The 27,541-nt window shown below is 42.0% G+C and overlaps 3 protein-coding genes across 6 annotated transcripts; 1 reads left to right on the top strand and 2 right to left on the bottom strand.

Annotated features, from left to right (window-relative positions):
• tmem59l (transmembrane protein 59-like) lies at window positions 1-13,272 on the bottom strand. Of its 2 annotated transcripts, none has more exons than XM_040129675.1 (8): window positions 13,149-13,272; window positions 9,811-9,916; window positions 8,984-9,078; window positions 8,636-8,788; window positions 2,388-2,493; window positions 2,139-2,253; window positions 1,884-2,001; window positions 1-846 (listed from the first exon to the last, which is right to left on the bottom strand). In XM_040129675.1, the coding sequence occupies exons 2-8, from the start codon at window positions 9,905-9,907 to the stop codon at window positions 688-690; spliced, it is 843 nt and encodes a 280-aa protein (XP_039985609.1). In that variant the 5' UTR covers window positions 9,908-9,916; window positions 13,149-13,272; the 3' UTR covers window positions 1-687. The 2 variants fall into 2 exon arrangements, with proteins under 2 accessions (XP_039985609.1, XP_039985608.1); XM_040129674.1 differs by lacking the exon at window positions 13,149-13,272 and adding an exon at window positions 11,251-11,415.
• On the top strand, window positions 12,659-24,745 carry crlf1b (cytokine receptor-like factor 1b). 3 transcript variants are annotated; one of them, XM_040129672.1, is made up of 9 exons: window positions 12,659-12,682; window positions 12,830-13,098; window positions 15,626-15,904; window positions 17,237-17,366; window positions 17,605-17,777; window positions 19,941-20,098; window positions 20,470-20,638; window positions 22,824-23,005; window positions 23,869-24,745. In XM_040129672.1, the coding sequence occupies exons 2-9, from the start codon at window positions 13,041-13,043 to the stop codon at window positions 23,890-23,892; spliced, it is 1,173 nt and encodes a 390-aa protein (XP_039985606.1). In that variant the 5' UTR covers window positions 12,659-12,682; window positions 12,830-13,040; the 3' UTR covers window positions 23,893-24,745. The 3 variants fall into 3 exon arrangements, with proteins under 3 accessions (XP_039985606.1, XP_039985605.1, XP_039985607.1); XM_040129671.1 differs by lacking the exon at window positions 12,659-12,682 and having other exon boundaries at window positions 12,790-13,098; XM_040129673.1 differs by lacking the exon at window positions 12,659-12,682 and having other exon boundaries at window positions 12,790-13,098; window positions 22,824-23,009.
• On the bottom strand, window positions 24,746-27,541 carry rex1bd (required for excision 1-B domain containing). The gene is made up of 5 exons (XM_040129676.1): window positions 27,394-27,541; window positions 26,770-26,852; window positions 26,351-26,555; window positions 25,451-25,539; window positions 24,746-25,210 (listed from the first exon to the last, which is right to left on the bottom strand). The coding sequence occupies exons 1-5, from the start codon at window positions 27,394-27,396 to the stop codon at window positions 25,138-25,140; spliced, it is 453 nt and encodes a 150-aa protein (XP_039985610.1). The 5' UTR covers window positions 27,397-27,541; the 3' UTR covers window positions 24,746-25,137.

Genomic DNA, 27,541 nt, shown 5'->3' with positions numbered 1-27,541 from the left:
TTCTGAGTAAGTATGTCTTTGTTTGAAAGTTTTCCGTTGTGTGAGGGGGAAAACACTGTTTTCAGTTTTTAGGCCATCTTTAAAGACCACATTACTGAATAGCTCACAATGCTGCTTATGTAAACTGACCATCAACTGTGAGCTACAGTAACTGTTTTCTGCAGCCCTCACAGGAGTGCCCACCTGTAATTCATCTCCCTTTCTTCTCTCACACACGTTTCTTACTCCTTTTTTCTGCTCTCAGCAAGCCATCAATTCATCCAAACTTCCTGTGAGAACGAGGAAAATTAAATCTAAAACGAATCCTAGCGTTTGTCTTCTCTTGTCCACACTAGACATGAAAAATGATATGAAAGCTCTCCGCTGTAATCCACCCTCTCTGCTTGTCTCCGGCGTGGCTCTGAGACTGGAGCACTGTCTTATCAATAAGCAATGAGCAGGCTGATCACTAAGGATAGTTTGAGGATGGACTTTAACATATTTGGACTGTACAAGGAAATGAAATGACAGGCGTAGCTAACCGAAAAACCTGTCTGAACAACACAAGCTAGATGTTTCAGTAAGATCATTTCAAAAGACGGGAGGGTGCCATGCTCTTAAAAATATGCTTTTCAAAAATTCTGCTGACTGCTCACAGATTTTTAGACATGGTTACCCTGGGAAACAAGACAGCAGGTCCTTTCTGGTCTAAACACATGTTTTGTCGAGGTCAACTTTCAATGGCAGCGGCCCCGCCTCTTGGCTATCCTCCGGTTGTTTCACGGCGACGGCGATCACAGGACTCAGGTGGTATGGGTTGAGTTTGTGGGCATTGTCCAGAAACTCTTTATCCCCGTTGATACTCAGCTGGAAATACACAAAGACAGACCAAGTGACAACAGAGAGAAAGCCTGTAGTACTTTACCCAACAGTGTCTTGACTTTTGCATTCAGTTAGATTTGGCTGCATGAAACAATGAAGTCACTAACACCGAACCGGTAACGAAAAAATCGTCAGTTTCAAGCCTTTACACGGCTGCATGAACTGAGAGTTCTTGCAATGATTTTATGAAAATGCACACAACTGTTGCCCCGTTAACCCAGAGTCTCTGATGAGGATACAGAGACGACTGATGGGAACAGACAGTTAGGTAGAAAGGAGGTAGACGTTTTATCTGTCTAAGGATTTTTCATGGATCTGTGTGAACTGCCGCTGATGATTTTTACCGCAAAAAAACTAAGAAACCGGAGTACGCAAATGTGTTTACGTTTTTTTAGCTACAGCCTGGTAGTGCAAGATTTAAACAAGGTAACCACAATAAATGCGCGGTGCATAACCACGGTTTGACAACACGTGTCACTCAAATTAGAGGCTGCAGATGAAAAACACCTTCGGATGACTGTGAAGGGATCTAATCAACTGAAAAGAAATGCCATAACACAGCACACAGGCTGTTGTGGATGAGGGATGCTGGTTAGAATCAGAAGTATCATTACTCTGCCTCCCTGCCATCACTGCCAAACTCATAATGAAGGTGGAACTTGGGTTCTTTCTGTTCATTTGGTTGTCCACTGGTTGAGGAATAATGAAAGCAAGCAAAACATAAAATGTGTGGTTTTGGAGAGGGTGCACCTCTGCCTAATTCAGACATGAAAATATCAGAAAACACGGGAGCACACGGACATAGATTTAAGTGGACTTAAGACCTCAGTCTAAGTTGTTGTTTGACACTGAATTGCTGGTAACACTACTGTGCCTCTTCTCAGTGCAGCACATGCTGAGTCAACAAGCAGGTGTAGGAAGATCCCTTGACTTTGCAACTGAACCTTGAGCCCATTGAGTCATTGCTTCTGTCGTATGTGCGTGTGTGTTCATTAGTGCCTGAGCTCATCTGTGTGCGTTACCTGTGTCTTGATGTGCTGCTCTGGTGCGGTGACGAGACTGGCACAGCTGAGCCACAACATGACTATGATGGACAGGAAGAGACATGCCGCCAAAATCCACCGTGGAAGACCTGAACGTCTGGAGAACAGAAGAGGTAGGAAATCAGACTCTGAAACTCGTGGTTTGCCTTTAGAAAGTGTTTGGCAGTAATGTGAAGTTCTGGTTTCTCATTTAACTCTCTAATTCTCAGCCGGGTAACTTGGGCGGCAGCTCACCTTGACATGCAGCCAAGGAAGTCGTGCTCAGCTGTGGGGTCGTCTGCGTGCTGGACAGGGTGCTTCCCTTTGCCTCCAGCTTTGGATGCTCCCTTCTCTCCATGTCCCCTCAAACCTACGACACAACACGTCGAAAAATCAGTCTGAGTCACCGAATGAGGGGACATTGCAGCAACATACCGTACAAGTGTTGCTATACATACCCTGATAAGTGTGTGTACGTACAGTGTGTGTGTGTTATGTTCTTACCATGAGGTCGCTGGGTGTGGGAGTGGACCTGGGGCCAGGGTTTGTCCGCCACATTGGATCGAGGAGCCTGCAGCTCAGGCAGAGAGTACTCCATCTCCGGCTGGCTCTGAGGAGAAAAAAAACGACGTCAAACACACTCAGTTTACACCACAGTAATTCAAAGAGTCTGTGTAACACTGCGAGGTTGCACCATGGAGGAGCTCTTACTAAGTATAGTTGGCTGGGAAACTGAAAGGAAAAGAGAGAAACATCACAGGAGATGAATCAAAATGAGAAATGTGCGGAAAGGCACCCTGCAGATTTAAACATTAGAGGAAAATTTTGACATTTTGGGAAATACGTTCATTTGTTTTCTTGCTGAGATTTAGATGATAAGATGGATGGATGCCATTCTCTAGTCTGAGCATGAACAATGGAGCTAGAGCCTGAAGTGATTAGCCTGGCTTAGCATATAAGAAGCAGGGATGCCGGGCGAGCTAGCCAAAAATTTATATGTAAAAACGACAAGTTTGTGGTTTTGGTTGTTCAGTAGTGAGCCGGTGGGTGGATTTTGAAACCTTTTGTTACCTTTGGACAGCGCAAGGCTAGGTGGTTCCCCCTGTTTCCAGTCTTTATGCTAAGCTAAACTAATTTGCTGGCTGTAGCTACATAGTCAGCATTAAACCAGGACAAGACGACTCTAAGTAAATCATCAGCACTCAATTGATACTAGGTTGTGTGTTAACTTTGGACACTTCACATACGGTGAAACCCCAAATTCTCTTTTTGATTTCTCTGCTTGATAAAAAGATCGTGGTCAGGATCAGCCAAAAACATTTACAACAGCTTCAGATTTTTGCTCATGGACACCTCAGCAGTATTACACAGGGTCTGAGTTTTCCCTGTTGATGAACAGTCTGCCAACTGACACCACCACTCTTCTGCCTCCAGCACAACGGATCATGGTGAGGTGGCCACATCGTACCAAAAAAGAAATATAAACAAGTGAGTCTTGCACTGATAAAAAAAGCATGAAAGTAAGAATTTCTAAGTATGATCAAGTCTTTTAAAAAAAAACAAAAAACTTTGTCACCAGCTAAATGTGAAAATAAATCTCTCCAGAATCTTATTGCAAACACTAGCACAATTATAGTTGTGTTTCACCTAATTTGGAGAATTTAATAAGGTGTAAATTAATGATTTCCTTCCTTTTTTTTGCAGCCTGTTCAATATCTGGTCTGGTTGTCTCTTACAGAATCTCTCTCACCCACCCAAATCCGTTTAGTAAAAACCCTTGTACTGGGACAGTACCTCTGAAAAATGTTTTTTAAAACTTCTACACACACGCACACACACACGCACACACACACACGCACACACACACACACACACACACACACACACACGCACACACGCACGCACGCACGCACGCACACACACACAGAGAGCCTGCTGTCAGTATTTGCACTGTTGTGTGTTTTTCATTATGTGCTGTGTTTCTGGTCCCCCTGGAGAACTCATTAAAAGAGGATTTTGGTTCCCCATTGCTGACCCTCTCTCCACTACAACAGCGGCTGTAGTCGGTTGTAACAATACTACACACACACACACACACACACACACACACACACACACACGCAAACACACGAACAGTACAGAATATCCCACTGCAGTGGTGTCAACCTCCCAGTATTTATCGATTTTGACACTTAAACAGATCAATGAACTTTGGAACCTTTTGCTGTGTCTCACATTATGATGTGGGACCAGAAAAATCCAGTTTCATTCATTGTCATTACTTTATTTAGGAAATGATTGATCTGTTTTCTGTTACATGATTTCAATCACTTGTCCAGAGTAACAAAACACTGACAGTGCCTGTGAGAAACTGCTGGTTATTTTTCCTCCCAAAACACTTTAAATCCTCCAAACCTTTGTTGTGAAAAAGTTATTTCACAACCCAGTTTATTACCCCTTGCGACCAATGTTTTCTGACAAGGTGCATTGAAACCAGATGCAGCACCAGCGCAAAGTTTGGGGAGAGGCAAGGGTAGATGTGAGGGGGATGATTCTCACTGGCTGCAGACTAAAGAGATCTAACAGTCAGAACGAGCAGTGCCTGATCTGCATCTGTCATGCATTATGAGGGGGAGTGCAAAAGGTGCTCTGGCTTACAGAGAGAGAGAGAGGGAGAGAGAGAGACAAAGAAAGGGGGATTTGAGAGTTCAGAAACATCTCAGCCATAAAGAGACAGAGGGTTTAAGGCAGAGGAGTGGTGGATACAATTCGTCAGGGTCTCACAACTCTTATTTAGATGATTTTAGGACTAGGCACAGTATACAGTGGGTTCACAAATTAATGTAAATATGTAATGGAAAAGAACTTTGATTGATTCTTCACCACAATTAGAAAAACTGCTATGTTGGGTTTGCCTGGATAATGTGGCTTTAAATGTCTTTTCCATATTTGTATCTCCATGCTGAGAGAGGAAAATGATTACAAAGCGTATTTTAAGCCTCTCTGGCTGTGCATGAAGTCTGCTGAAAATCAGTGATCAAACAAAAAAGCCTTAGGGGAAGAAAATATCATTCAAACTGAAAAAAAAAGAAAAGTATGCAAACCTAAAAATTTTGGCAAATATGTGCAGTAAATTAGACTTTAAATTGGACAGATGGAGTTGGAATTAAGATGTTAACAATGCCTAAAATCTTAACTTCAATTACAGCTCCCCCATCTGGCCATTGAGGATTATTGACACAGGGACATTTATTGTTTTTGTTTGTATTATTTTTGTTATTTTTTTATTTTTTTTTTCTTCAGTTTTAAAAAATAACACTGGTAATGGGTCCATATTTTTCTTACTGTCAACAAATACTAAAAAGTATTAAATATGTATCCAAATCCTTAAATCTTATTCCTCTGTGCGACAGAGCTCCGTTGTTGTCCAAAAATGACTAAAAACACATCAGTGAGCTGCACTGTTGCAGTGGGCGACATGTTCCTTCATTTAAGACGCAGATGCGATTAATTTTGAGCCAGCCAGCACATACAGTGTCCTGCTGCCATAAATACTGGACCACCAAATGTGCATTAATCCGCTGCTGAATATAGCCCTCAACAAAAGCACTATTTATTCCTGCTTGAGTAATGTTTGCTAAAAACTACAGTACCCAGATGTTTTAGCAGCTGTTTTAGCAAATTACTGAACTGCTTTCAAATGAGCCATCAACAGACATGGTGGGGAAGTCAGAAAGTACCGACTTACACATTACTGGTTTGGGTCTTTTCAGAAGATCTGTTGATAACAAGGAAAATATAAAATGCTATTTAGCCAGTGTCATACTTAAAACCAAAGATAAACCATATTTAAAAGACTGTAAAGTGTTTTTTCGTACAAATATGTTGACTCTCATGAATGTACTTCACATATGCATCCTGTATGTAATGTTCATGCTTAAGTCACTTATGTCTCTTGTGCCTGGATAAATAAACTAAGCTGAGAAAATACACTGACTTCTATTTCAGTGTAGCATCATAAGTCAGAGTCACACTTCCCTCAAACAGTGTTGTATCACCGGTTCTCTCTGTTCTGTTCAGGGTTTTTGTTTCTGTAATATTAATTCTGGCAGAATGACTAATGCAACTGTAAAGAAGAACTGGGGTAGGGACTACTCTCTTTGTATTCAGGCTTACACCGAGTTCAATTTGTTCTGCAGCAGGCCAGCTCGCTAACATACCACAGCTCAGTTGGAGGAAGTTTTTAATCGACTCACTTTGGTCCCAAACTCCCTCACACTGTCGCGATATCTGTTGCTGATTTGTCAAAATCACACGCAGGTGGTGAGAGGGGGAATGACTGCGCTAAAGGCTTGTGTTTTACCAGAATTTCTTCAAAATTACAAGTTTTCTTTATTTTTTCCTTCAACTGAGACAAACCCCAATTGTGACCTAAAATTGACTTACGCCAGCCTTATAATCTCAACTAAGTGCTGCCACTGATTGGTTACTGATAGCTTCCTGATTTGTATTTATGATGCTTGAGGCTGCACACAACTAGTTATTCTCACTGCTTGAGGTCACACAAATACACACATGAGAACACAGATGGAGGTTTATAGACAGTCAGCTCATTACGGATATCCACAAAATTTGTATTCTAGGCAACACCAGTTTGTTTTCCCCCTCTGCTGTCCCTCAATTTAACTGGACTTTTTCTGTTGTTTCAACACTCGGAGAGTCAATCTGTCAAGTTGGTGGAGGTTTGCCAGCTGCCCACTAAACACAGGCTTGATAGTCTTCTCACAGCCCCGTGGAGCCTGGCTTCCCCTTGCTGCTTCAGCCTGCATGTCACTGCCATAAAGAGCAAACATCCATCACCAAGTTAGAAAGAAATTTTGGTAATTTCATGTTCTGTGGCTGCTGCATCTCTATATACAATGTGGAGCCTCACGGCCCAGCCTGAACACAGCTTTCTTATACCTAATAGTAAATCCCAGCATATAAAAGAGCCCTCTGTTATACAGAAGCCCTTCTGTATGGGTTAGGGTGCATAAATACTATAATTTCCCATCGAGCCCTTTAATTATGTAGCTAAAATTGCCATCAAAGTCATATTATCCAAATGGGAAAACCCGTGAGAGAGATGCAGGTTTCTGACAAACTCTTGAAATTTGGAGGATATGGTTGGGTAGTGTGGTGGTTAGAGAGACCAAATCTTATTATAGCTTTAATGTATAGGTGGTTGCTGTATTGACTTTAGCAATATGTTCGAAAGTTCGCCCGGAAAAGCAGCTTCTTTGTCCTATGGCCTTCCCACCAAAATTCATCAAAACCTTTAACAATCGTTGAGATATCCTGCTAACTTACAAGCAAACAAACCGACGGACAAACAAACAGGACTTCCCTTTGGTTGGGGTAATCGTGCATGAGTCCGTCAAGTCGATTCATTTCCTTTTTGTCAAATCTTGGAAATAACTTCTGAATATTTATTTAGTACAGCCAGAACTTTATCCTTTAGCACAGTCCAGTCTCTCTTAAATCTTGCAGTGTGTTTCTGTCCTAAGGCGAGTTTAATGCAGCTAGCCCTGCCGGTTATCAAATATGCATGTTGCTGAGGGCAGTGACATAACTTAAAAGGACTTTTATAAACAATTAAAGTGCTGGAAAAAACAAAACAACAACAACAACTGCAGTGCTCTGAATTCAACCAAATTTTTCCCCACCCTGCCGTGTGCCCTTGCTCTCTCAATCATCACAGATGCACTGACACTGAAATGGGCTGTGAGATGTTTTGGCAGCGAACCACGCTCTGCGGCACCATATAGCCCAGGATATATTATACACTCTAAACAGGAAGCAGAGGTTAGCTCAGCCAATAATCCATAAAGATCTACTGGCCTGCTTTTAACCTCCAATTAAAAACATGATGTGAAAAAATGCTGTGCCATCATGACCCAGTGTGCCATGTATACTGTACGAGGATAGGGACTTTAGAAATTTCAGTGATCACTCACAAAATCCAACTCTGCTGTCAGCGCAGATATTCACATGGATTAGTCGACATTCTGCAGTTCAGCAGCTAAGACAAAAAGGCCTCCATATGTATTTGCCGCAACGTATGATTTTTAAATCAATTCTTATTCATACAACATAGTACAAGGATTTTATAAAAGTACATATATTCATACCATTGTGCTGTGAAGTGATCTATTCTGTGTTTCTAACTGCATTTGTCCACTGAAAAGATTCGGCATTAAATGTGTTGGATGAACTTAAAATACAACCAAAGCAGGAAAAAGGACTCACTATGAAATTCTCTAAATATCTACAGGTGGGCATTGTTGCTGTGTTTCTGCACTGCATTTCCCAGAGACCACCAAGCTGTTTTTGGAAGTTTTTTTTTTCTTCTTATTGGAGTTCAGCCAGGAGAACCATTGCTGCTCACCCCAACTACACAGCTTTTGTCTCTTAATTATTAATATGGACAAACTGCTGCTACTATGACTAGAAACACACAACACCACATTGCATCCATCAAATCTAAAAAGCTTTAGGGACTAGGTTTTCGGTTAAAACATAACCAGGTTGTATAAATTGTTAATAGAGTTCAGCAAATCATTTTGCATAATATGACTTTAACCGTTTATCTTCAAACATTAAACCTAGAATAGATAGTTTAGAGATGAATACTTTTTGCTAAACAAACAAAAAAGTCACTGCCCCAAATGCAAACCCTGCCTGTCCAGGACATACATTTAGTTTGGGTTTACCTGGAAAACCACAACCTTGCCATCATCAGCCTGCAGGTAGAAAGTCCAGGTGGAGGAGATGAAGCTCTGAGCAGAGCTGACGATATCGTTGCACCAACTGGACACGGCCTCCATCACAGAGGGGGGCTTCGGGCGGAGAGTCATGGCCTTCAGCTGGAGAAGAGACAGCAGGACACTGTATTAAGAGGGAAAGTATTGTCTGTATGCGTCTGTCCTTCAGTTTATGTGCACGCTCGTATTCTTAGTAATGATATTAGTATTCAGGCGTCTTAAGGCACGTTTGGCCCTTTTAGCTGCATTTCCTGTACGTGTGTGTGCTGCCATTGACAGCGGAGTGGCCTCTCGCACCTTCCTCCTCTTGATCTCAGGTTCAGAGGGTTGGCTGGCACAGCCGGTGCTGCAGGCCTCCTGTTCCAGCAGCTTAATATATGCCTCCTGGCAGGCTGGGGGGATGAAAGAAGACACATGATGGTATAAAAGGAAGAGACGAAGAGGGGGTTGAGAGTACAGATGGAGGAGGGGAAAGAGAAAGAGGAAGCACAAAATGAGTGGGCATGGAGCACTACAGTCAGTTTGGTAGTAGAGAAGGAGAAATGAACAGGTACAGGCTGTTTATCTGAGAAGAGAGATAAAGATGCAAGCGAGACATATCTATTGGCCCCTGCGGAGACGATTCCCTCCGCGTTTCTGCTATTGGAACAGGGGGTTAATGGGGCATGTGCTTTCTGGACGGCAAATCACACCAGCTGTTGTGTCCAACATTTTGATGTTGAACAGATGCACCAATCATCGAAATCCCTGTGAATATCATGTCTTCTGTCTTTGCCTTGATAACCTGGTACCAAATATCTTTTTGATTGCACCTCAAAACGATCTTTGGCACGATATATTCTGTCCGGCCTCTGATTCAAACCTTTTGGGATTTGAAGACACCATCCACGTAACAATAGGAATAAGGAATAAGAAGTTGTCCCGTTGCACTTAGTAGATCGAGGTTTTCGTGACCCTGACTTCATGTAGATTTTATTTTTATGAGGATTCGGTCCTGTCATTCATTTTGACACATTTTATCAAGGATCAAGGCCTCAGCAGCTTCGACTCTGGCCTCAACCAAGACCACCAAACCCATTCAAAAAAAAAAACAGTCCAACACCCAGATGGAAAGACTGACTCACCTCCCTGACACTCCTCCCTGCTGGTATTGAAGCCGGCGTTGCCATTGACAAACTGGCAGATGGAGTAGAGGCGGCAGCCACGGTGACAGGCGTTCATTATGGAGTCCTACCGGCCAGACAGAGAGAAGAGGGAAGTGGGGGTGCGGGATTAGAGGGATTCTCCTGCACTCTCGGATAAACACAAGAGAACCTCGTTAGGAGACAGGACAAAGACAGGTCATGGCATCTCTTAATGACACGGTGCATTGCTGTTGCATCACAGCCGGTCGTAAACAGCTGATATGAAGCTTTCAGTCACTGTTAAGGGAAAAACCAGTGATAATGAGCCACTTTTATGAAAACGGGAAAACGAGGCGGCGAGCGAGGAAGACGCACGCCACTGTGCTTCCTCCTGTCATAATGCCCTCATCCTCACTGCAAAGTAAAGAAACGGCGCCCCCTGGTGACCCCTCTGAGAACAGGAGGGACAGAGAGATTCCCTGACCGCGGCCACGAACGGTTCATCACAGCCTTGTGCCTGTCGTCGGCTTCGCCGCCTTCCCCTGTTTGCGCACAGACAGCAGAGATGGGTATTTATCCCGAACCGCGAGACGGTGCGTTACAGTTATCTCCCCGGGGTAATGACCCTAAACTCGATGTGCAAAAGCGGCTTGTTTTCCACCGCAGGCTTCAAACGGGGTGACTGTGATCTGCTTTGCAGCGCTGCTCCTGCTGCCCTGCGGGATGTCTGAACCACACCTGAAGTCAGCAGAGGAGGAGGAGGAGGAGGAGGAGGTGGTGGTGGAGGTGGATGAGGGTGAAGTGGTGGTAGTAGGAAAAAAAAAAACATCCGACACTGGGAATCTGGGCAAGACACAGAAACTCACAGGAATTCAAAGCCAGCATCTGCCGTGCTGCTCCGGTCCAGTGTGGCCTTGTCTGAGCTGGAGGACGCTGTGCGAACTGTCAATAAAGGATCAGTGGTTCACGGTTCACAATAGTCTCACTGATCCTCCATAGTCTGCATTACGTCTGGCCTGGTGGGTCTTAATTGCTGGTAAAGAATGATACATTATTGGCGCAGTTTATTGCAAGTGCATCTCGAGACGAGTTTGAGTCCAGTTCACTTCTTGGACTGCTCTTTAAGGTGCAGAAGAAAATGAGCTGCAACCATTTTTCGGCCTGATTGTGCGCTGTAGCATCCAGGAGGACGCAGCGAAAAATCGGAGCCAGTATGGTTCCCTGTTATTACGCACAGATCTAAACACGTTTATTCATCTAAAAAAACAAACATGTTTTTTATAATAAAGTAGCGGCTTTTCGGTGCGGACCATGGCGTATTAGTCCGTATGTCGCTGCAGACGCCGAAATGTCGGACAGCAGGACGAGGCTGTCAGCTGGCTGCTGATAATGCGCTTTCTGCAGAGACAGCCTACGCTACAGCACACGGCAATAACTTACTTTGGCAGGGCTTTTGTTTTTGACGGTGAGCTGGCATTGTTTTTTGCAGTAGTTGATGTCGCCCAGTTGGTTGTCAAAGAGATCCGATGACGCCGCCGCGAGCCCAGCAAGAAGCACCGAGAGCAGGGCCGAGAGGCCAGACATTCTGCCGCCGAGCCGGAGCATCTCAAACCCTGGAGAGAGGAGGAGCGGAGAGTCCCTTTGTGGCCGCGCTGCTGGTGCGGATGCTGCTGCTGCTGCTGCTGCTGCTGCTTCAGCCCCGGTCCTGTCTGCTCCGCTGGTCTGCTGCTGCTCATGGCGTCACGAGCATCATCATCATCAGCATCATCATCATCATCATCACGCACACGCTGCCCCCCCAGTCCACCCAACACACGCACATGCACATAAACCCTCACTGCAGTGCATCATGTGGCAGTGATGACATTCATAAAAATGAGGCGGAGAGTGGATGAGGGGCCAAACTGTGGGTGCCAGATGTCCCGCACAGGGCAGATGGACCGTTTGTCGAGGACCCGACAGTTCATCCAGAATCAAATGTCACAGTTATCAGGTGAATGCGAGGAACCGGACAGCCGTCATCTGATAAAAACTATACGTAGAGTGAACTCAGAACCAGTGCTGCATTACTAAAGTGGAAACAAAAAAAAACAAACAAAAAAACGTGACTTTATTTTGTCATTGTGTTTGTTGTTTGTGATGTAGTGTCTAACTCTACTTAGAAAAAGTGCAAATTAAAAAAGAAACGATGGTATTGTTATTGTTGTTATTATTGTTGTTATTATATCGCCCCCAATTATAAATATTGCAAGGGTAATACATCTTCATACTATGTACCACCACAATATTTCATACGAATAAAGCTTAACTGTGTAAAACAACCCGTAATAATTAAAAGAAATTAATTATATAGAATAATTAAAACGTGGTAAAAGTTAAAAAAAAAAATATTACCAGCTAAATGTACTGAAGTATAGAAGATAAACGCAGGGAATGGCACCTCTCAAAGGGTTATTTTTATTATTATTACATTATTGGAATGATGTTATGAATTCACGTAAGCAGCAACATAATGATGTAGTTGGTCGAGGTGGAGCTATTTCTAAGTAATTTAGACACTGCTGGACATTTTTAATGCATCATTTTAAAAGATTTTCATGTATGTCGTAAAATTTAAATCATGTATATTTCATCGTGTGTTTATTTGTATAAAATATAATAAAATGGAAATACTCCTCTAAAGTGCAAGTAAAAGTATGTTACTTTCATAATTGAATGTTCCAGTCCTCATTTGATGAGGCACATGACTTTACCTCATGTTTGTTCGACTGCCCGAACCTTTGTCTTGAAAATAACCTGGTGTGTCTTGTATTACGCACAGACGCGTGCGTCGCCACCTCACCACTGGCTCTAAGCGAGACAACTGTGAAAGGTACGGAAAGTGTGTAACGTTGTGCTGGGACGTGTGTGTGTGTGGGTTGTGGGTGTGTGTCTGGGAGGGGGCAAAATTGAGGAGCACTAATGGGAGTGTGTGGGGAAACGAGGGCGGAGCGAACAGCGTGAACCTGAGTGTTTACAGCAGCCGCGGCGGGGCCACTCCGGAGGTGCGAGGAGCCAAACTCCGCGTGTCGGTCTGGTCTTCCACGGGGGTTTCGTCGCAGAGTCACATCTGCTCCGAGAGCAGCCGCTGGAGAGTGAAGCCGCGCAGTCCCTCCTCCTAAACTCCCTTCCTCACGTCTCTGGAAAGTCCAAAAGGACAGAGAAGGTGGGGGCAAACGGCAGAGAGAACCATGTTTTCCTTCATGTTCCTGCTCCTCCTGGTTCCACGTGTGTTGTTCTCCTCGACACGTAAGTACCAAACTTTAACTGACAGACAGACGCAACCTACTGAAGCTTACCTCGTTGCTGTCGGCTCAGACCGCAGGAGGTGGGAGGTGCAGCGTTTCCAGTTGCGAGCTGTTAGATAAGGAGGCTCCAGTTCATGTATTTAACCAGTTATTCAACTTCATTAAAATCAGCAAGAGGGCTGACTCTTTGGTTCACTCTTTGGTTTCACCTCCCCAGGTGTTATTATCACCCCCACCTGCTATAATCATAACAGGTGAGAGCTCTACACTAACTTATAAGACACCACAAAAATCAACTTGGCTTCTTTTTGAAGATCTCCTCTGGAAGAAGCCAAGTACATGTTCAATTCAGTGCTTTATGAGGTGTAGGTGATACGGATAATCCTCTGTCATAGTATGTGTGATTTTATATTGCCACACAGGCATATATCATGATATCAAAATAAACAGAGAAACTGTTTATGGCTAAAATAACCAGATGGGAATGTCTCATTTTGTCTAATCCAGATTATTAAATATCTGACAAGTGAAGAAAGATTATGATGATAATGCAAAAATATACATATAAAAATCCAGTGTTACCCACAATGACTGAATACATCCAGAAATGGTAAAAGGGATAGATATGGTAAAAGCTGTGTGGTAAAATCGATGACAGTTGGTAAATTGATATCATTTCGCTGTGTATACAGTCGTATCACTCAAACATAGTGCTTATTTATTTGGAAAACCTTGTTGAATATTATGAAAAATCATCACATACCAGCCTAATTGCAGCGTTTCCCACTCAGATAAATCCAGATGCAGTGACAACACATTAATCCGAGAGTAATCATTAGATGTGATCGTGTGCCTAATGGCAAATCAGACTGAGAACAACGCCTATTAGACGTGGTGATGAAGAAGCTGACAAGATAAATTGAAATAAACAGTGTTCATCGGGGCTGTTGCACGGAGGGAATGCAAGAAAGATAACAATGCTCCACGTCATCAGCAGGCAGAGATTTATTAGCATCAGACTGAGCAAATCAGCCGTGAGTAGCTTCTTTATGTGTGGTGACAAACATGTAAAACACATGTGTTTTGGTTATCGTTCTCGTTTATATTTCATGCATACAAGTATGTTAAAAGTGAATGCTGCTCTCCGAGGCCCAAAGGTCAGTCCTCGCTCCTCTTACATGTAGATACAGTTTTCACCTCTGGACATTTTTTCCTCACATAAATGCTACTAAATCCAGTGAGGCTAGAAGCAGCATCGTGGCACATATGTTAGAAAGCTTGTCTGCCGCCCACCTGCAGCACGGTTAATAAAACTCTACACATTTAACCCTCATATCTCTGTGAGGAAGGAGCCCAGTGGTAACATTCAAACACATAGCACAGGGTTTCTCATGGGCATCAATCATAAAGGTAAACTTTGAGCCTAAAAGCGTTCAAGGATTTTACTGACAAACCAGGGTGACCTTTCTGAGGCTCCATAAATCCCCTTCATTACAGGGTCATAAATATGTGCTGAGCTCCTGCTCTGTTGTGGCGCAGTGCTGCTGCCGGCTGCTGCCGCTGCATTCACAAACCTTGCTTATGTTTGGCAAGCAGTTCGGACTGTAAAGATTTTCTTGGTGTTACAGTTTCACCTCAAGCCTCGCTGGCAGTGTGTTCAACTCACAGACAAACAGCCGCCCAGGACCTAATACACAAGTGTTATAGAGGAAAGCCTAATCAATGAAAATAAAAGGATGACACGGAGATAAACAGATAAAATGTAAATTTATTTGCATTCTGGTCTTTGGAAGAAAAAGAACATTGGCAAGTTCACTGTATTTTTCCAGCTCTGGTGAATTTAACATTTTTGTTAATAGTAGCATAGAAATTATGTATATTCTAATGTACAACTGGTAAACAGGCACATATGAGAAACTGTACAAAAGCAGCAGTGGACTTCTGCACACTGTCAGCGTTACATTTATTAAAGAAAGAAATGTTGTGGTTATTGACTTTTATCAGGCATGAAACACACAATACAACAGTAGCCACAATCGATGAAAGGGGTGAAATCACAAGGACAACTAAAACCAAATTTACATTCAATAATTAGTTGAATAATTGGTCGGCTGAATTATCTAATACGATTGTGATAATTGTTTTAATGATTTTAGTCATTTATGAGGGAATGTTAAACATGCTTCCGAAATATTATCTTTTCTTTGTTCTGTATCATTTTAAGTTGAATATCTTCGAGTGTTATACTACTGAGCAGACAAAACAAGCAATTTTACGGTGAGGCCTGGGAACTTGTGTCGGCCATTAATTGATTAGTTGAAGAATTAATCAACCATAAGTGATGATGAAAAGTATCAGTTGTTGCAGCCCCAAGTTAAATACATGTGTAAAAAGAGATCAGTTGATACATCTCATGATGAATGGAAGAGAATGGAGGCTTTGGATGAAGAAAAGTTAAGAAAAAAGATAAGAGATGTTCAGATTGGAGTGTGTGTGTGTGCGTGCGTGTGTGTGTGTCCATCACCCAGATGTAGCGGTGATCTCCCCGCAGGATCCAGTCCTGCGTATCGGCTCCAGTCTGACAGCCAGGTGCACGCTGAGCCCTGAGCTCGGCCTCCACGCCAGCACACTGTACTGGACGCTGAACGGGGTGCGCCTGTCCAGCAGCACCTGCAGCGTGGTGTCCTCCGACGTCCTGAGCGTCACCCTTCACAACCTGAACGGCTCCCGCCAGCAGTCTGGAGACAACCTGGTGTGTCACAGCGCAGATGGACACGTCCTGGGCGGTTCTTGTCTCTATGTGGGCAGTAAGTGCAGAGTGGTATCTATAGGGCTGAAGAGGCTGGGACAGGGCTGTTATAGGACGGCACGGTGTGTTTACATCAAATGGTAAAGACTTAATTTTTTTAAAAATGTGTTTAGCAAACTCAATGTAATAAAGTTCTGTCTAGGGGAAAGGTTGTTCTGGAAGACACCAACAGCACCAAAACGATGCGGTGCTGTAGATCCACTAGTTGGGGAAACTATTGTGGATTTTGTAAACTAGGGTTGCATCAATATATCTTTACCCTGTCAGGATAATTTTGCTGATCAGCTCTTAAAAGCTTAAGAATTGGTCCAAAATTATTTTCACTACAGACAGACAGACAGACAGCTGTGGTGTTTTTGAGATCTTCTTTTTGGTGAGTCATGTTTGTCACTTAATACAGCTGCCAATTAACAAAATAACAGCATCGTGTTTTTGTTTTAAAACCATTAATCATATGGTGGGGAAATCTAAAGGTGACAGGGTTTAAGCTTCAGAAAACCATACTGTTGCATCTAATTAAAACCTCATTTATACCCCACAAGGGACTTAAAATGCCACTCAAGCATAAAGAATGTTCAGAAATAATGAGTTTGTAAATATTCCAATTTTGAAGAAAAAATTGTCATAAAAAACTTTATAAATCCAAAATTATGTTATGATGCCAGCTGTCATAGTTTTTTGTAGATATAAATGATCTGAAATTGGCGCTTTTTTATTCCTATATAGAGCACATCGAACTTCTTGCCCTAACAAACAACTCTAACACACAGTATGACTCCAGTTCGGATTACTTCAAAGCCAAATGATAACTGCATCGTGAACTTAAAAGTTTCCCAACTCAAAGTGTGAATTAAGAAACTGTTCCATCTTTGGAGAACTTTCTGTATCAATTCAAAACATTTAAACAGGAATATGTAAAAGATGACTATTACTGTGTTTACAAGTTCCAGCTATGGTTATCAACCCTCCTTTTATAACAACACTCATGCAGTTCTGTAAAAAAAATCATTATTAATAACATAACGTCTGAACTTCTCTGAGACAAAATTTATTCTTCTATTGTTTATCTATTTAAGGAACGATGAAAAGTGAATGAAACCTTACAAAACTAACACAGAGAGTGTGTGGTATAAACTTTCTTTTCATCTCAGAACCAAGGTCATACAGTGTCTTTGTTATAATGAAATTAAAAACGAAATAGTCATGATATTTTCTTTGATTTTTTTTTAAATATTTGACTGTATTTGATGTCAATATGTGGACAACAGTTTGTTTAAAAGTCTTGTTCTGCTTCTAAAATGAGGCTTTTCATTGCTCCTTTTTCCAACAGTGCCTCCAGAAAAACCGGACAATTTAACATGTTGGTCCCGCAACACGAAGGACTTGAGCTGCAAGTGGAGTCCAGGGGGGTCGGGTGAAACCCACATTCGAACCATATACACCCTCAAGTACAAATTGAGGTGAGCGCCCCAGACCTGCTGCAGCTCACAGGTGATCACCTCGTCCAACGCCACTCAGGTAGACTAGCAATAAACTTATATAGAGTACACAGTGTATCATCTGTAACACATACAACACTCAGAGGCTGCAGTGTGTTGTCTTGCTTGTGTGCTAAGTATCAAAAATAGTCAGTGTGGCGTTTCAGAGACAAACCTCCGAGTTTGTTTTGGTCACAGTGTTTGCTGTGTTTCTGTCCAGGTGGTACGGGAGAGAGAAAGAGTGTGAAAATTACAGCTCAGGGAAGCAGTGTTACTCCTGCTACATCCCTCGCAACCTCGCCCTCTTCACCCCGTATGAGATCTGGGTGGAGGCAACCAATCAGCTGGGCTCTGCCGCCTCTGACATCACCACCCTGGACATCCTGGATGTAGGTGAGTAGGTGAAGACTGAAGCTGCACGTCGTTATTTTAACTCCTGGAGGGTAATTAACACAGCTATTTCCTGTCCTCTTCCTTTCCTTTCCTTTCTTTTCCTTCCTTTCCTTTCCTTTCCTTTCCTTTCCTTTCATTTCCTTTCCTTTCCATTCCTTTCCTTTCGTTTCCTTTCCTTTCGTTTCCTTTCCTTTCGTTTCCTTTCCTTTCTTTTCCTTCCTTTCTTTTCCTTCCTTTCCTTTCCATTCCTTTCCTTTCGTTTCCTTTCCTTTCGTTTCCTTTCCTTTCTTTCCTTTCCTTTCCTTTCGTTTCCTTTCCTTTCGTTTCCTTTCCTTTCTTTTCCTTCCTTTCTTTTCATTTCATTTCCTTTCCTTTCCTTTCCTGTCCTCATTTATATTTGTTTGTCTGCAGATCTCCTGCACATGGCTAACACACTTCTCTAGGGAAGAGGGGATTTACTTTTATGGTTCGGTCCCTCCAGCCTGCTGCTCTAACAGGATTATGGGTTCAGGCAGCAACGCTCGGAGATAAACTATTTTGTTTTAAAAGTTAAGAACACGGCCAATGTCTCTCAGGTAAAGGCTTCACAGGTTTCTCAATGAGAAATTGAGTTTGTGACGTATGAGCAAGAGCAGGCGTTCCTTACTATTTCTCCAGCTCTAATGCAACGGCACGTCCGGTGAATGCCACATTTTGGACAGAGTTTTTATTGTCCATGACTGAGCATCCTCTCCCTCATTCATCTTCACTACACACTGAGGAAATGATAACTTGGAGTCTAAGAGTGGGTTTATAGGAGGAGGAAGAGCAGTGCCATGTGTATGGGGCATTGCATTGCCTCAGTAACAGAAACAATAAACACCACCCCAACCCCCCCAGAGCTGAATAAAGTAGAACAAATAAAGTACGTCAGCTGAAAAACAGCGTCACATGCCAGCAGCGAAGGATGTCTGAAGCAAAAGGTTACAAACAAGCAACACTTTTACAGGACATTTAATAAGTCCCTTCCCTTGTCTCCTTCCTTTCGTCTTTCCCTCAATCTTTCTCTCCTTCAAAGCACTTCATTTGTTTGCACTCTTTATTGCAGTAGGTAAAATGTTTTATTTGATATTGAGTGTGAGGGTACAGCATGCTCTCTAAAGGAAGTACTGACTAACCTGAACCGAATCCTGCCAGTCAGTCTGCAGGGAGGGGAAGACCCACCAAAACCAAGTTTCTTTTTCTCAAGTGAATTTTTATATATTCAAAGGAAAACACTTAACTCTTCCACTCGCTCATCGTCCAAAAATTGACAACATACAGAAAGACACCACTGCACACATTATCTAAGCAGGAATGGCTGCTTTCATTTTGGCTTCTTGAAGGCTCTATATCAAAAATACGTGATTCGAAAATTGCAAATATAAAATTTTAGGAGGCTTTGTTGATCAAGATGAGATCATAGGTGTAATTACTTATAACCTCTGGGGTGCCGTGTTTAGGTAGTATATGCCTAACAGAATTTCGTTAATGGGATTCCTATATTTATTTGTATTTCTATTTCTCTCAGCTGGTTATGGATGTTTGCATATAATGTATGTATATGTGTGTATGCATTATTCGACTGTTCCCCTGCACAAGGTTTGAGAAAGCTACAGTATAGAGAAATAATGGACATACGCTATTGCTTTGATCATGTGGTAAAGCAGACCAAAACAAAGTATTTTACTGACTCATGTTTCTTTGTATTTTAAAGGGTTACTGGTCAAAATGGAAGCAGCAGTGGCAAAGATATCCTGACTTTTAGTCTGGATACTGGATCATACACTTCCCATAATCCAACTGAGTAACATCTTTCCTTAGACCCTCCCTGCCTAATTAAATGCTCTCGTTTTTTTAGACTCCACGCCACACTTTCTGTTAAAAATTCAGGCTGACATTTTCTCAGACTTGACAGACTTTCTGAAATAAAATTTCTCTTGTGGTTATTTTCAGACAGGCAGTAGGCTGATAGCTGGCTCAGCGCTGATTATCCTCACCATGTTTTATTTGAGAAGAATTGTGTGATATGATGCTCAGTGGTTCATCTCTCTCTAGAGGTCATTCAGATCTCCTGTGGCCTTGCTCTAAATACTGTACATCTGCTCTAATCAAACTTTGTAACGCTTGTCCTTGTCTGGCCAGTGACCACAGACCCTCCTGCCAACGTGCACGTGAGTCGTGTCGGCGACCTTGACGACCAGCTGACGGTCCGCTGGGCCAGCCCACCCGAGCTCAAGGACATCCTGTTTCAGGCCAAGTATCAGATCCGCTACAGACTGGAGGACAGCACTGACTGGAAGGTGGTCCACCCACTGAGACACTGAAACACACACACTCTCCTACTGCCCTGACACCCGATACATCAAACTGTAACAAAAAAGTTGCTCCTCCTGCATCTTCAGCTTCTTGTTTGTGCTTTCGTTATAAGGAAAATCTCACTCCAGTGTAAAAACTCTGACTACCGCTAGTGAAGCCACTTTTATCCAGACTATATTCAAAATGTCTGTAAAACAACATTAGAGAAAGTGATTACAATTTTAATCTGTACTAGAGGGATATAAAACAAGTTTTAAAAAAAGTGGAGAGAAAAGATGCAGCAAATGTCTGTTCGGTTTGTGTTGACAGAATGATGAATGGATTTTGACTCTCTCCTTTTCCTTCCTTTCCTCAGGTGGTGGATGATGTTGGTAACCAGACATCATGTCGGCTGGCAGGCCTCCGCCCTGGGACCGTCTACTTTGTCCAGGTGAGGTGCAACCCAGTGGGCATCTATGGCTCCAGGAAGGCCGGAATCTGGAGTGACTGGAGTCACCCGACTGCTGCCTCCACGCCCAGCAATGGTACGTACTTCACTGAGGACATGACCAAAAAAAAAAAAACAAAAAAAAAACAAATTAGAAATTCCTTTATAAGCCTTTAACCTTTCCAAGTAAAATTCATCATTGAGGATTTGTTTTTTTGTTTGCAGGGCAAATGCGGATAATTGCAGAAATTTTAATATAAGACTGTATAAACAAAACAGTGATTGTGCTTTGTGGACAGCCCAGACAGAATCCACCAAATGTTTAAAAGTATAGTCGTAGTCTTTCCTTTACTTGGCTGTGTCATGGCTTAAATGGCTTTTAAATGCTTCCCAAACATCTGTGATGCCCACAAATCTTGACCATTCTTTCCTTTCTAATAATCAACCTTTCATTGCCAATTAAATCCAGAAAAACAACGTCATTATCCCTGATTCAACATCCCGAACGAGCAGATCTAAACCGCATGTGACCCAGGAGAAACCAAACATCAATAGGCTAGATACCTTGATAGAGATCTTCCAGCGGAGGATTAAGAGGAAATGCCAAGAGCCAGGGGGACATTTGATAGATTTTTGTCGTCGGCTTCAAAGATTGATCAAGTTAAAAAGCTCGTTGTCTGTTCGAGGCACACATAGGACCTATAAAGCTTGAGTGGAAGCAGGTTTGAGAGCAGGAGGAGCAGATAATGAGTTACATGGGTTATGTGGAAGAGGGAGGAAGTTGTTATCGGGCTCTGTTTGCCATAAAGAGTTGATTGTGGCGGACGTAGGACTTTCAGTAGCCTTTCCTCCACAGACATCCGAGTATGGTAAATCATCTCCCCAGTTTAGGAGATTAAATTGAGAAACATTTCAGCTCATATGAAACTGTAGTCCACTATACATCCTGTTTTGCGAAATTACAACAACATCATAAATGTTAACTTGGAAACTCTGTCTTCTCTTGAAGCTTTGGGAAGACATGCAGAATTCTCTTCTTTATTAAATTGCTTTTAAATAATGCGCCAAAGCAATATTTTATTGTTTGGAAACCAGTTTTATCTCTGATATTAGAAAAATGAATTTTCTTTCCCTCTAAAAACATTGAACTCTGGTAAGTTATGACAGTCGTTTTTCATTATTTTTGACATTTTATAGGCTAAACAATTATTGGATTAATAAAATGTAGGAGTCCACAGCCATGCTAGCTGTGATTTTAGGTAAGTGCTAATGTCAGCAAACGCTAACGCTAGCATGCTTATGTTAAGCACATATGTTTACCATAGCCATGTCCCAAATCCGTAATTTTCAGATTCTAAACAGTATCCTTTATTTTGTCAGATTTGATAATGTGAACACATTAAATACTGAAAAACCCGCTTCGAATCATCAACCATCTTAGTCTAGCATTTTAGCTTGGTTATATTTGCTCATTAGCACTAAACACAAACTAGAGGTGAGGCTGATGGAAATGTCATTAGTTTTGCAGGTAACTGCTCATAAATAAAAGTCTGGAAATCTGGAAATTTGGCACTAGATGAGAAGTAAGGACATCACCAAAGTTATTACAATTTATCCTCGGAGAGACATGAATGTGTGAACAAAATGTAATAGCAATCCATCCCTTCGATGTAAACATATTTCAGTTTAGACCAAAATGGTGGACAAACTGACAGACAGACCTATATTGCCATCCCTAGAAGTAGAGGTCTGGGTACGTATTTAAAAACTAAAAACAATAAAACAATATGACAATTAAAACATATCAAGCAATAGTCACGTAGATAAAGTATTTAAAAGGGAAAATGATAATTACTTGCAGCTCAACAACATACAGTGGTCTTAGACTTTTGGATCAAACTGCACATTTATTAAAAGATAGAAGTTGTCTGTGTTATATTCTATTTCTATCTTTTTTTATGGGATTTCAGTCAATTTTTACTTTTTATTGTATTTTTGGTGGTAGAAAATGTTGACTGCAAGAATTCATATCTTGAAAAAGTGCCAAAAAGATGAAAGATTTCAATCACATCTGTACTGACACATTGCCTGGTAAGTGGGCTGTGCATAATCCATACACCACCTTCTAGTAACACTTGTCCTAACTATAACCTTGACGCTGTTCTGTCATCCTCCCTCCTCTCGCTCGCCTCCTCCTTCCCTTCTTCACTTGCTCTCTTCCCTTTGTCTCTTTTCCCTCTTCCTCCTCACCCTGCTCCTCCCTCCCTCCCTTCTTCTCCCAGAGCGTCTGCAGAGCGGCTCGTGTGATCCTAAGCCCGGTGAGCAGAACTCCACCCTGCGGCGGGAACTCAAGCAGTTCTTCGGCTGGGTCCGCAAGCACACGTATGGCTGCAGCGGCATGTCAATCAAACTGTATGATCAGTGGCGGGTGTGGCTGCAGAAATCGCATAAAACGCCCAACCAGGTAGGTAAGAAGAATCTCTCTTTTCATTATCTCCGCTTAGCCGCTCTCACTAACACACACACTGACAGCCATCGCTGCACTGATGTCCTCAACTGAATTTCCGACCCAGCCTGTGTTATAGCATGTGGTCAGCATTTTTTACAAACGCACACAGGACTGATTTCTCTTGAACTGACTGGCTCTGTGAAGTTTCAGTCTGTACTTTATGATCAGCTAAAATGTGCGGTTTTGACTTTACTGGCCCAGAAGTGGGAGCATAAAAGTAGACACGCTCTCCGTCATGCACTCTGATTTTATTACATATTTTAATGATGTCGACTTCTGATCTTGAGCTGATGACCACAACAAAGAGAAATGAACATGTAAATGTAATTAACAGCCCACTGTAATGTGTTCCATTTGTGTTTTGTTTTCTCTTGGCATGAGGAGCCCCATTCACAAAAATAACTCAGGCCAAATGGCACGCAGAGCCCCGGCATCTTCTGTGTGTTTATGTAACTTTGTGAAGAGTTCAGATCCTTCAGCCACATCCTCTGCTGCTCAGTCCTTGAACTAACAGAAACCTTCCCTCTACCTGACTCAATTAGTTCAGCAGTCCCTGGGTTTTTTTGTGCTTTATAGGGCACATGCTGTCGCCTGAATAATGTCTTTGTTCTCAAAGCGTGACAGGTTCCCATTGATTACCTTGAGAGAAAAGTAGCAGGGGGCTGGGAACGATGCACAGAGAATAAGAAAGAGATGATGCGAAGAAAGGCGGGGAGAAAAAGTGGAGGCCAGACAGAGCAGTTATCTTGATGATTATAAATTACATGGTTTTCCTATTGAATTATCCCAGTATGAACCATCTGCTTTTGTCATTTCAGATTCAACAAGACGATAATTCATAGCACCACTGCGGTGTTTAATTCAAGAACAGCGTCAAGAAGCACTGACGGATAACTGGCCCCGAGCGTCTCAGCTGTGTGCGAGGTCCAACGCCCTGGCTGAGGGATACTGCAGTGTTTGGTCATCGGCCTTGAGTTTAAAGGGCCCGGGTGGAAGATAACTGAAGTGAGACAATGCAGCCTTTCTCTGCCATTTCCGCTGGCCGAATCTGTCTTTGCACAAACACTAACATCCAGGGCCTCGTAACTGCACTTTTATTCTGTATAAAAGAAAGAAGTTATGTAATAGTTCAGACTTTTTATTAACTTGATGTAAGATAAGCAAGTCTTAAATGGTACTTTGAAGTCAAATGGTAACAAAGCATTACTCAAGCATGTGGGAAAAAATATTATGTATTTCAGTGACAGTAAAATGAGGGAATGTGGAATGAGTACCAAATATGGGTATCTATGTTTGCAAGTCAAGAAATGTTAAGTATTTTTTTGTAAAGCGGAAGTTAACGAACAGTTTTGTACTTTTCTAAATCTCTAAACAGATCAGAATATGTGAAATTTACATTTACAAAGCCAGTAATCAAACATCAAAAATATTTTCTACCATCAGTGCATTTAAATTTAGATCTTTCTAAACTGCATAATTAGTGATCAGTGATTAAACCCCAATAAAATAAGGCCCCATTATCTGTAACGTGTACATACTGTTGTGTATCTGAGCAGACATTTTGATACTTTATATTTTTATAACTGTATATTTAAGGAATGTGGATTTTTAAGTTATATACTTTACTATTGGTCATTAAGACTAAAAATACTGAGTATAAAATGTGTATAAAAGAACAGTAAAGAGCAGAAAATATCTTGGAAAGTGTTTTTATTATTTCAAAAATATAATGTATCAAGGAAAACAAAGATGGATGAGCTTTTTAATATTATTTACCCTTTTCAGTATTTACACATTACATCAATTTCATTACAACATAAGCATGTTTTCTCTTTCTTTTTTTCTGCTGAGACATACATTAACACAAACACGTGACTACTGATAAAAACACGCACACACAGCCAGATTGTGAAAAGCCCCCTGGGTGGAATAAGACTGCAGCAATGAGCAGGGTGGAGACAGAGGGGGAGATCGATAAGTGCAGCTGAGGAATCCAAGATTGAAGTTGCAGCAAGGCCGAGTCGATCTGTCAGCCCTGCCGTCTTGTGATGTGAGAGGGCGGCTGCAGGCCCCCAGGGAGTCACCTGTCAATCAGACTCCTCGGAGTCATACTTAAAGTCCTGCATGATCTCACTCAGAGCCTCTTTGTTCTTGATGATTCTGGACAAGGGAATAACAGAGACACACATGTATTTGAAAACCACGGTGCTTAAATAGTTATTGACAATTTATTTTCGGAAGAAATTAAATTACAGTGGTAAAAAAAAAAAGGACAGTTGCTTAAATTATAGAGACTAAGGAAGAAGATTTACATGCCGACAGCAGGTTGAAAGCGGGTGAATGAATGGGTCAGTGGGAAGGTAAAGCAGTAAACGCAGGGGTGGTAATAGCTGTTCTTACTCGTGCTTGATCTCCTGAATCTTTTCTTGACAGCCTTCGTCCTCCGGGTGATCCTGGGCCCGCTGCCTGGCCAGCTGCAGCTTGGCTGTCTGTTGAGAAGGCACATCAGATAAGATTTATGCAAACCATTCATCAGCGGAGGATGGAGCAGAGACAGAGGATGAGCTCAGATAATAGAAGCTTTATAAAATTTCTGGCAGAAAGGAAGTTGAATTAATAATATAAAGGAGTGTAAGACTTAATACAAAAGTGCTACACATCAAGGCTGAACACCAGATGTATGAGGTGCGGACTGTGCAAGAATGTGGGGAACCACATTTTAACACCAGTCTGAATCAAACTGTCTCTCTAGCCACGATGAGCCTTGTAGACATGAAACAGAACCACTTGAAAAACACTCTAGCATCACCGACTGACTTGACTGAACTGAAACAGTGTTTACTGTTCCGTCGGCACAAAAGGAAGCAAGTATTTTCCATCAGTAGCATCACCCACAGTTTTCTTCCATTTTTGGCATATACATAAAACATTTATGATTGAGCTGCCAGTATAGAAACAATATCTGAATCCTTAACATGAAAGTGGCAAACGCCTGCCTTAGGAGGGAGAGCAGCTGTGAAATGTTTTGCAGAAGAGCTCTGCCTCCTAGCGGTGAAACAGAGGAACTGTATCAAACATTAAACAGATACTGTGAACTCTTAAACAACATTACATAACATTCATTTTAAAGAAACCTAGTAACGGCAGGTAAAGCAGATGTTTGAGACAAATCAGTAAATGGAGGCCTCAGAGATTCTCTACATTTTCCTTATCTTTTACACTGCTGTCTCTCGTTCTATAGTCTCTCTGTCAGCTTCAGAACCTGATATAAAAATGAACTAGACAAAGAGAGTTTCCTACCAGTTCAAGTTTCTGCTTCTCTTTGCTCTGCAGCTTCTCAATGTGCTCAGAGAGGTCTGGCCTGTCAAACTCATGGTGCAGCCTCCCCTTGATCTCCAGCACTTCCCTGGAGATGCCGCAGAAGGCCTGCGTTATCTCATGGACCAGCTGCCTGTAGTGGTCGAAGTCGTAATGAGGCCCTGTCCTCAAGTAGGCTTCATGTCCCCTGGAAGGCAGTCATCAGCCAAAACAACAATAAAAACAAGAGAAGAAATCTAACAGGCATACAGTTCAGATTTCTCCTTTTTTATGTGCTTTTGAATCGAGAAAAGTGATGCCTAGAGACAGGAAGAAATGTGATTGTTTAAAGTAGGTGTATATCCTTGCACGTAGTGACTTAACAGCAGCGTGTAAGTTATCATTACTAGATCCAAACTTACTCTTCAAAGAGGCGATACGTCTCCACTCGCTCAGACTGAAGATGATAGAACCTCTGGATTAGGCCCTTTAAGTCTGTAGGGACCTACACAGAGGAGATCACATTAAAGAACGTTACCACAAAATCTGTGGAAAGGGCTCATGTATTTTAGATCTGAGAGGAATCTTAATCCTGCCAGGTAGACACACAAAACCCTTTATGGACACAGCTTAACATTTTTTTCCTACACATTATTTTAAATTAGATATTTAGATTTTTTTGGCTTCTAGTAAGACTTAGTAAGCAATTTTTAAGATATCTCTTTGAACTCTCGAGATTGGTGTTATTTTTGAGATCTCGTAGGCGAAACTCGTACTAAACATAAATGGTTCTGATTAGTTTATCAAGTGTGAATAAACTATCAGTTTTTGCATCACTATTTTACCCAACAATAACGTTAAAGTTAGAGGCAAACAGCTACAAGTAGTCAACTATCCCTGTTATCAGCAGCAGCCAAGTTACCATGAGCTTAGCTTAGCTTAGCTTAGCTTTTAGTTTAGTTTAGCGTAGTTTAGCACATGTGGAGCGTCAATTCTCAGCCTGTGAGACGTGAAATTATCAGCTGAGTAAAAATACAAGCACTTACCATGGCAACCTGTCGTTAAATAGGGCGCTTGATTTTTACAGAGTCTATGACAGTGACATGTTTATGTTTTTCAGGTACTAATCGCTGCTTTCCTCCCGTATGTGAATCAGCAGCCCGAGCGCCCGCCCACCCGGAAATGTCGCCAGAG

This window comes from Xiphias gladius, chromosome 6, assembly GCF_016859285.1.
Source record: "Xiphias gladius isolate SHS-SW01 ecotype Sanya breed wild chromosome 6, ASM1685928v1, whole genome shotgun sequence".
NCBI classification, from domain to species: Eukaryota; Metazoa; Chordata; class Actinopteri; order Istiophoriformes; family Xiphiidae; genus Xiphias; species Xiphias gladius.
Note: the sequence above shows the minus strand (reverse complement) of the source record. Positions and strands in the feature narration are given on the sequence as shown.